This window comes from Podarcis erhardii (genome assembly GCF_964252035.2).
Source record: "Podarcis erhardii genome assembly, chromosome: 6".
NCBI classification, from domain to species: domain Eukaryota; kingdom Metazoa; phylum Chordata; class Lepidosauria; order Squamata; family Lacertidae; genus Podarcis; species Podarcis erhardii.
In genome coordinates, this window is record NC_138510.1 from 5,806,903 (window position 1) to 5,816,831 (window position 9,929).

General features: G+C 44.7%; 1 protein-coding gene across 1 annotated transcript in view; it reads left to right on the forward strand.

Annotated features, from left to right (window-relative positions):
* The window catches only part of RTEL1 (regulator of telomere elongation helicase 1), an 80,946-nt gene extending 73,060 nt beyond the window's left edge, over positions 1–7,886 (forward strand). Inside the window, exons 33-36 of the mRNA XM_081867547.1 lie at positions 14–211; positions 2,091–2,234; positions 3,420–3,523; positions 6,878–7,886. Coding sequence (XP_081723673.1) covers positions 14–211; positions 2,091–2,234; positions 3,420–3,523; positions 6,878–6,958 — 527 coding nt within the window. The 3' untranslated portion in view covers positions 6,959–7,886. The remainder of the gene's footprint in view (positions 1–13; positions 212–2,090; positions 2,235–3,419; positions 3,524–6,877) is intronic.
* Positions 7,887–9,929: the final 2,043 nt, after the last annotated feature.

Consider the following 9,929-nt stretch of genomic DNA (forward strand, 5'->3'; position numbering starts at 1 on the left):
TTTCTGTTCACAGGGTTCTCCATCTTTGTGCGCCCCCATCACAAAAAACAGTTCAGACAGATGTGTAAAGAGCTGACTGGAATGAGTTGCCCTGAGGAGAATGAGGAGGCTCTGTTACCAGCACAGGAGGAGGGCTCTCTTGGCTTGAGGGACTCAAACTGCACAGTGGAAGAGAGTAAAATTCAGGATAAAGCTGCCAGCCCAATCCCAGGTTTGAGTTGCTTATTTCAGCACAGTTTCCCCTCCTCCCCAAAGAAGTCTGCTCCAGGTTTTCTTCTTTCCATCCACCGATAAGGGAAATAAAAAGAAGCTGTAGCCTTCTCCTGTTCAATGAATCAGAGGAAGATTATCACAAGTTTAAGGATAAGATACAGCAGCCTGGTTTTGTTTTTGCAGTGAAATTTGCTGCTTACTAGGAAAAATGCGGCACCCCCAACCCTGGCACAACAAGCAAAAATGAGGCAGCAAATGTGGCCTCTTTGTTTGCTCACCAGATAAAATTAAGTTACAGGTAGGTAGCTGTGTTGGTCTGCCGTAGTCTAAACAAACAAACAAAAAAATTCCTTCCAGTAGCACCTTAGAGACCAACTAAGTCTGTTATTGGTATGAGCTTTCGGGTTCATGCACACTTCTTCAGATAAACTTGTTCAGGTGTGTATCTGAAGACGTGAGCATGCACACGAAAGCTCATGCCAATAACAACCTTAGTTGGTCTCTAAGGTGCTACTGGAAGGATTTTTTTATTTTTTTTATTTAGATAAAATTAAATATTGCTCATCAGTACCTCTTTTGTGTTTACTCAGACAACTAAGGAAGAATGAATTAAGGATTAGCTGTAGCCACAAATCTCACCCAGATTTTTGGGTTGTGAGTATACTATTGTAAAACGGCCAGAGCAGGCTGACGAAGGCTGAAAGTGTCTGAAGCTGGCAGTTCACACTGCACCTAATGTGTTACATATTTTTGTTGACTAATGGTGCAGGGCATTACTGCCATAATGGATAACTTACTTTCAATGACACATCTAGGCCAAAGTGTTCTTATCTACTGTCTCCGCCCCCCCCCCCCAATACTGGTAGTTTCCTGATTACTCATCCAGAGAATACAGATGTTTTGGTGTTGCCCGACCTACCAGAAGGAGGCAGAGCAGTTTGTAAGTTTGACTCCTCCGTAAAGATGTTTTCATCTTCCCAGACCAGTCCTGTTGCTCTCTTCTTTCACACTATAATATGATAACAGCTACAACTGCTACCTAAAGGCAATTCACAGCCCCAGTCCTGTCTCATGGCACGAAACAGGTTCTGTGGTGGAACCTTTTCCTTTTCTTGGAAGCATATGGTGGGCATTCTATCCAACTTCTTCAGGTAGTATCAGTGTAAATTATATCATTTTGCTTATACAGTGGTACCTTGGTTTAAGAACAGCTTAGTTGATGAACAGCTTGGATTAAGAATGCTGCAAACCCGAAAGTAGGTGTTTTGGTTTGTGAACTTTGCCTTGGAATAAGAACATGTTCCACTTCCTGTTGAGCGTGTTCCATTTGTAAATTGAGTCCCCTGCTGCTGTGGGAAAGCACGCCTTGGTTTAAGAACGCTTTGGTTTAAGAACGGACTTCTGGAACGGATTAAGTTTGCAAACCATGGTACCACTGTAGTTGCTAATAACACTGGTTTTAGTTTGTTCTTTGAATTGTGCCCTGGGTTTAGTCGTGTTGGCTTTTGTCTTCAAGGAGAAACATGTTCCTGCTCTTCGTATTAGCATTTGTGTCCTCCTGTGTGTCTCCCAGCAGTGGTTATCCCATTGGACAGCCGAGATAGTTTCCATCCCACATCCAAAACTGAAGCCCAGTTAAACTGGACCTATATAAATTTTTCATCTGAATTAAACTAGAGTCAATTGGCCATCCCTCTCTTGAGTGTCCAGGAAAGGAATGTTGGCCATCAGCCTTGTAGTTATTTAAATTGTGGAGCCAGTACCATGTGTCCTAATCCTGGAGGATGCGTGGTATAAATAAGCAATAAATAAATGGAAGAAAAAACTGCTCATACATAGTTGTGTGTGCTTTTTGAGATGTATGATCTCCTCTGCAGGTTCCTCCAAGAGCGAGATGCTAGAGAAGATCCTAAGTAATGCCACCCCTATAAGTAACTTGGAATCACAGAACTCCAAGGGAGGTCCAAGCAGTGTCCGCACACCCATGGATTCTGACAGTGTGCCCATCTCACCATTAAGAGGTATGTAAATATTGGTTCAAGGGACGCGGGTGGCGCTGTGGGTTAAACCACAGAGCCTAGGACTTGCCTATCAGAAGATCTGACTGGTCCTCCATTTACAGTAAATTAATGAAAAGAAAGGTCTATGTCAAGGAAGAAGGATAAACTGCCCACACTTTGATTGGAACGCACTCTTTATTTGCATGCAAAAATCCCCTACAAACAGTTTTTTTAAAAACCCTGGAAAGTCAGAGAAACCTTTTTGCATGAAGCTGTGGTCTAAACCACTGAGCCTAGGGCTTGCCGATCAGAAGATTGGCCATTCGAATCCCCGTGATGGGGTGAGCTCCCATTGCTCGGTCCCAGCTCCTGCCCACCAAGCAGTTCGAAAGCACGTCAAAGTGCAAGTAGATAAATAGGTACCGCTCCAGCGTGAAGGTAAACGGCGTTTCCGTGCGCTGCTCTGGTTCACCAGAAGCGGCTTAGTCATGCTGGCCGCATGACCCGGAAGCTGTACGCCGGCTCCCTTGGCCAATAAAGCGAGATGAGCGCCACAACCCCAGAGTCGATCACGACTGGACCTTATGGTCAGGGGTCCCTTTACCTTTACCTTAAATATTGGATCAGGTAGAAGCCCTTCTTCCTTCAAAAGAAAGGATACCTCAACTGTATCAGAAATACATTGTGAATGCAGTAGCTCAATGACAGGGCATATGCTCTACATGCACCAGATCCCAGTTTCAGTGTGCTGCACCATCAGCTAAAGGACCTCAAATTTTAAGGGTGGGAAATATTTGGTTACCTAAAGCCTTGGAGAATGTATGAGTCAAGAGTAGACAGTAACAAATTGGATGGGTTAATGGCCTCATTAAGTAAATAGGAGCTTTATATATTCAGTTGTCTAAAGGCGTTCCAACCTTGCCACTAGCTGCTGTTGCCAAAATTTGAGAAGAAGACAATTCCATTAGTTAGCTCCTATCTGTGTTCATTCTGGCTTCTTCCCAGAAGAGGCTAGAGGTCAGAGTGTGTTTTCCTTCATCTCTGCAGTCCTCGGGGAGCTATAATATCAAACAGCAATAAATCTGACAGCTTCTGTTGTACGTATTTTATCTGTGCAAAAAAGGCCATTACTGTGTCGGGGGGCATTACTTCAGCTGCCAAAAGGAGTCCGTCTCTTAACAGTCACACTCTTTTTCAATTTTCCAGAAGGGTTCCAGTGTGGAAAATGCAAATCTGAGCATAGTGTGCCTTTTAAATGCCAGCTGTGCGACTTCACTTGTTGCAAATTGTGCTGGGAGAGTCTCCTAAAGGTCGGTTTGGCTTGTCAAAATTTTGCTTTCTCCTTTCCTCAAAACAACATTGTCCGATTGGTTTCCCTGTTCACTGGTAGAGCAGCTACTTTACAATATTGTAATGGAGCCATTTTCCCAGTCATAGCTGGCAGGGTTAGTGCCAGATTGGCAGTGTGTCTGCACCACCAGCACCACAGCTTTGTCCCTCCTCATAAGCCGTAGTAACAGTGTGATAGGAGGTCAGGTAAGCAGCTGCATGCTGCCCTGTTCACCACTACTGGCCATTACTTACTTTCCCTGCCTCCAGAGATGTGTGACTTGCACATTTTAAAATCTGTTTTCAACTGTGGAGTTGTTACAGTTTTCCTCTGCCAGAAAAAAATGGGTTCTTGTGGTCCATTGCAGCCACAGGCCTCCTCTCTCTCATGAGGCAGTGGCACAAACAGGCATGCACAGAGCTTTCGGAAGGTACCAATAGCACCTGGTCATTCAGCTTGATTCAGGGAGTGTGCATTGCAGAGAAGGACAATATGTGGTTTTCCATGTTCGTTCTTTGGAGCACATGAGTCAGTCATCTGGTTACGCATTGAAATGGTATGGGTTGCAAGCTTTAATCTCTTGATCAGTTTAAATTGTATGAAATTTAAACTTCCTTACTGTCAGAACTTCCTGGCAGTAAGAGCTATTCGACAGTGGAATTTGCTGCCAAGGAGTGTGGTGGAGTCTCCTTCTTTGGAGGTCTTTAAGCAGAGGCTTGACAACCATATGTCAGGAGTGCTCTGATGGTGTTTCCTGCTTGGCAGGGGGGTTGGACTCGATGGCCCTTGTGGTCTCTTCCAACTCTATGATTCTATGAAGTTACAGTTGAAAAATGTTCCCTGTTTCATGGTAAGTATATGCAAATGCAATTCTTCTCTGAGCTATCACTGTTCCGGTTAAGCTGCTTAATGAGAGAAGATAGGATGACTGAGGGAGCAGCAAGTACAGGGAGTTACTGTTAGAATTCCTGCTCCATGATTGCAGTCATGGCATTGTTGTCTATCACATGACGGTGTATATTTTGACTCCACAAAGAAGGAAGTGACGGAGACAGGATGTCTGTTACTGTGTTCCGTGAAGTGGGACTATTGTCCTTTGTTCTTTCTCTTTGCTGCCTGATGCTAGAGAGAGAGGGAGCCATGTTGCAGTGTTCCATGTGTGTTTATATGTAAATAAAGTAGATTAGCCAACATGCTGAGTTGCTGAGGTCTGTCACGCATGATGCACAAACTCTGTGGATCCCTAAGTGTGTCGTTGTCTGTTGGCATCAGTTGCTGTGATGTTCAGGCAGAAGAAAGCTTTTGAAGCTCCCGAACAAACGACCAGGAGAGAGAGAACATGCCAGTCGGGTATGTGTCTCTACCAGGGTCCTACTCAAGTGTAGGCTGAGCTCCTGACAGTTACCCCCCCCTCCATTTAATCATGCAATTGCAACAGTTCCAGAGAAAGAAAACCACCGGAGTTGGCAGTGATCCTTTATGCTTATTTGAAACAGCTTGTTGAGTAGGGTCTCCTGCCAACCTCCCGCCCCGCTTCCCATTACATCTCGCCCCATACCCTCATCCCCTTACACAGCTTTTACATCCAATCCCCATCTCCTTCTACCTGCCACCTCCACCCCATTGCCAATCCCCATCCCTGCACAGCTCTTTCCACACTCCCTGAAAGTTCACCCCAAACTCCTCCATGTGACACAGCTCACCCAAAACTTTTCTGCCCTTCAGAGTGTGAAACCAACCCCCTTTCTTACAGGAGTAATGCGCCAGGCATGATTGGGTTTTGAACCAAGCAGCCCTGGCAGCCAAAACTTAGCTCTTCTTGTCTCACCAAGGCATGTAGGTCATCAGGAAGTATCAAGCCAGCTCTCTGCCCCTTTTGGGCACCAACAGGGCAGTAAGAGAAAGCATCTAATCGTCACAGTGAAATGAGGCCTATTTAGGTTACCAAATACAGTGAGCAGCATGTGGAATTATGCCTTCAGAAAGTTCTCCCTGCAAGTGACCTGTGAGTTGGGTCCTTGAAGCATTCATCTTCTTCCATGAAGTGCCAACAAAATAACATGCATGGTCAAGCAGCATGGCCAGTTTGCAAAAATCAACTAATGTTTCCCCTGATGGGAAAGAACCTGACTCAGACATTATCAGGGGGTGTGGGAGGCAATGCCAGTGAAAACTGAGGTCAGCAACTGTTAACCAGAACCGCGGTGAGTTCACTTCTTTAACACCTTTGGAACGGTTTTGCTTCCTCCTTTCCTAGACTGGGATTGCATAAACAAAGCAGGAACTTAGAACTGAGCTCTAAAATCCAGAGTTGGGCAATGCCTTTTATTAGAACTAACCAAAATGTCACAAACGCGTGGCAGCCTTTTGAGTTTGTCCAAAAACATAGTGAAGGGGAAACGTGTGTCAACTTTATATTTTTATTAGAATAATAAATCATTGAATAACCTGTCAGATGAATAAATGCTTCATAAGACACCCAAAGTCTGGTGTGTAACCCTTATCTGTCCCAAACCTTAAATAAAATATGAAGGTTCATGAGATAAACGAAGAGCAGAAGATAATTAGAAATCAAACTGTTAACTAAAGTTAGATTATCTCCCTCAGTTGGCCAAGCATTCTGCAAAATTTGCATTGCTTCTCTATTGTGGCTTATTGGTCTATGAAGTTCATTAAAAGAGTTTTTTCACCCTGTGGTAACCTTCAGTTGGAGAAGCCATTCTGCAATTCTTGGCTTTAAGGAAGCAGGTTTTTAGATTTGGCTTTTAAGTACATGACTGACCCTTGTGTGCTTTGCTTTTATTTAAGAAACTAGGTGCTGCTGCCCCTACCTGTTCTGCTCACCAACCCTGCTCCCCCCCCCCACCTGACCAAACACCCCTCCCTTTACCCCTGACCTATCCTCTATCGCCAAACCCCTTTAAAGAAGGGGGTTGCTTTAGAGAGTCATTTGCAAAACTGCTCTCTGAAGTGCCTTCCTCACCTGTTAAACCTCTCTGGGGACGCATGTAACGGGGTTGGTGGGGAGGTGCTTCAGAGCAAACTGCTCTCTGAAGCATCTCTCCCCCTTCCCATTAAAACTTCCTTCCCCAGTCATACATCCTTACCAGATCTTGGAAGCAAAATGAGTGATATAATTTGGGTTAATCATGTGTGAGTCAGATGCCACAGATTGAGCACCAAAAGCTTACTTCTTGTTGTTCTTGGCCCTTTGTATGAGTTCTTGGCAGAATGGCAGAAGTCAAACATCTTGATTGTTCTTAGTGGAGTTGCTCATGTTGGGCAGTGTTCATTTTTTTCCTGTTTTCTGCTTCACCCCCACCTCACCCCTCAGGTTGCCAAGAAGTGCCCGGAATGCAAAGTTGATACCAAGACGAGACATTTATCTATGAATTATTGGCCAGATCCCCAGTGAGAGAGGTATGCATTGAGGCAAAAATAGCCCAGGACCATGGAAAGGAAGCAAAGTGTACATTTGTTTTAAGCAAGCTGCTCTTTGTTCTCTGGAATGATGTTGCCACCTCTTGCCACCACCCTCTTGCTGAAGTTCCTCCACCAGAAGAGATTTTCAACACACAGCAGAAGTTTGGAGAATCAGCATGATCTTCACGATGACAAATGGCAGCGGAAGGTGAAAGGACAGAGTGATCTTTAGGATAACAGTTCCCCTGATACTCTCAAACATTCTAACACTTTTGCAGCTGTTGGGCTCTTAGAATGACGTTTTTACACAAAAGCATAAAATCATTTTTCTTATAAGAGTCTCTTCAGTGAGGCAAGATAATTATGGCTTGTCTCCCTGTGGACAGTTTGTGACTTCCATTTGTAAAAGCAATCACTTTGTAGGTGCTAAAAAAACTCTTTGAAGTGTTGGCAGGCCTTGTGATCTATTGGCCAGCTGCCTACCAAAAGAGTTCAGAGAAACTGACCAAATGAAAACCTCAAATTGAGGTGGATTATCTGCTCATTAGAAGGCTGTGCGTATTGACAGTCAGCTGTCAATTTTGATAGTTGATAGTGTAATTAAGTCCTAATTAAATAGAAAGCCTCTGAATTTCGCTACTTGTGCCTCGTGCCGGAAACTTCTGTTGATAAGAAGGGATTCTTCTCTACTCTGCTTTCTGATGCTTCAGAAGGATTTCTGCAACAACCAATTGGTTCTGTTGCAAAAAATAGAAAATAAATGGAACAATTTTAAAGTACATTAAGTGCTTTTATATTTTTATAAACTGCAAGTATTTTTGTGAATTGAGAAATTGCCTCAGTTTTCAAAAGTGGGAAATAGTACGTGTTAAACTATGTCAATAAATAAAAAGCGCATTCGCCGTGTGGCTTCAATATCAGCAGCATTCCAAACATTGTGGACAGCATCCAGTGATGGCCACCCACTTGCACAATGGATATCCGCTTGTACATTTCTCTTTTCCCCACCCCAGCCCTCCACATAAGAAAATTAAGAGTTTTTTGCTTATGATGTGTCACCTGGCAATAAAGCATGTGGCTTCAGAGGTAAAGCTAAACAAATGTGGTTGCATTCACTTACTGAAAATAATGCAGGGTTTTGTGGGAGATCACTGCATACGGAGGAGAAAAAATTGTGTATGGAGCAACTGAACTAATCCAGAACGCAGCAGCCAGACTGGTGACTGGGGGCGGCCGCCGAGACCATATAACACTGGTCTTGAAAGACCTACATTGGCTCCCAGTACGTTTCCGAGCACAATTCAAAGTGTTGGTGCTGACCTTTAAAGCCCTAAACGGCCTCGGTCCAGTATACCTGAAAGAGCGTCTCCACCCCCGTCGTTCTGCCCAGACACTGAGGTCCAGCACCGAGGGCCTTCTGGCGGTTCCCTCACTGTGAGAAGCCAAGTTACAGGGAACCAGGCAGAGGGCCTTCTTGGTGGTGGCGCCCTCCCTGTGGAACGCCCTCCCACCAGATGTCAAAGAGAAAAACAACTACCAGACTTTTAGAAGACATCGGATGGCAGCCCTGTTTAGGGAAGCTTTTAATGTTTGATGTATTATAGTATTTTAATATTTTGTTGGAAGCTGCCCAGAGTGGCTGGGGAAGCCCAGCCAGATGGGCGGGGTATAAATTATAAAATTATTATTATTATTATTATTATTATTATTATTATTATTATTATTATTATAGACTACTGAATACTAGGGAAACAGTTATTTGAGGAGGGTGAGCAGAGCCTTCCAAGGTCTTAGGCATCTCTTACACTAAAATTTAGGACTCCTGGGCATCTGTTTGGTGGGCAGGGGACCAGTGCTGGCAGTTAAGGCTACAGTGAATGATAGTGGATGGGGAGCCAGTCTGTGCACCACCTCTAATTCAAAAAAGTCTCTGTATGCAAATAACTGTCCTTAACCATGAGAAAGACTAGAACAATTGTCCCGTGCTTTCTGGCTACAGGCCATCTCCTCCACCTCTCCTGACCGAGAGCAGTAGGGTCAATTCTGTAGGGTGCTTCTTTGCAAGTGGTTTTCCTGTAGTGAAGTTGCTTGGAGAGGAGGTGCACCTCGCAGGATCAGTCCCTCCACTCAACAGACGTTGCACCATCAGGCTCCTCCCTTCTGGGAACATGCAGCTAACGGTTAGGCAAGTCTTGGCCTTTTCATTGAGTTTTCCCACCTCTTGCCTGCTTTGTGTCCCACTCCTTGACAGTCTCAGGTTGCTCTGGGCCACCCATCCCAACTCAGAGCAGTCCATAGAGGTCTCAACCTGACTCTGCTGACAACAGAATCTCTTTATAGGCCCGATTTGGCTCAGGCCCTAGCCAAATCCACTGCACAGTTCAAATAACTAACTTACAGAACACAAATACGCCCACCTAATTTTGACCCTATTGGAAATAAGTTCAGTTGCTTTCAGGGAAATGGGTGAATTCTAAGAATTTTCAGGGTGTGGTCTTAACCTTTGCAAAGTAGTAGAGGCTTTTTCTTTGATGCCATTTTGCAACAAAGAAAAATAAATTGCTTCCAAGCGGCAGGTTGGCTGCCCGCAGCAGCCTGGCCAGATTCCTGGTTCAGAATGCCTAGCGGGAACTGTGTTGCACCATGACATTGCCCTGTTCCCGGGTGAATTCTTGGGTGGTTTTAAATGGGAACTGGGTTAAATCGTGGAGGATAGGTCTAGCGGTGGCTATATTGTCCATGACAGCTAAATGGAACATCCGCATTCAGGGACAATATACTTCCAGTAGAGACTGGTTCATTAGGGCAAAGAGGGCAGTGCCTGACCAAACTCAATCTGCCCTCAGCCAGCCCCCTACTATGCCCAGTCCAGTGGGTGGCATTGGCTGTCAGCTTCTTCCTCCATAGACTCAGCGTTACACTTGTGCAACTCAGCAGCAGGGAGGATGGGAACGAAACCAGAA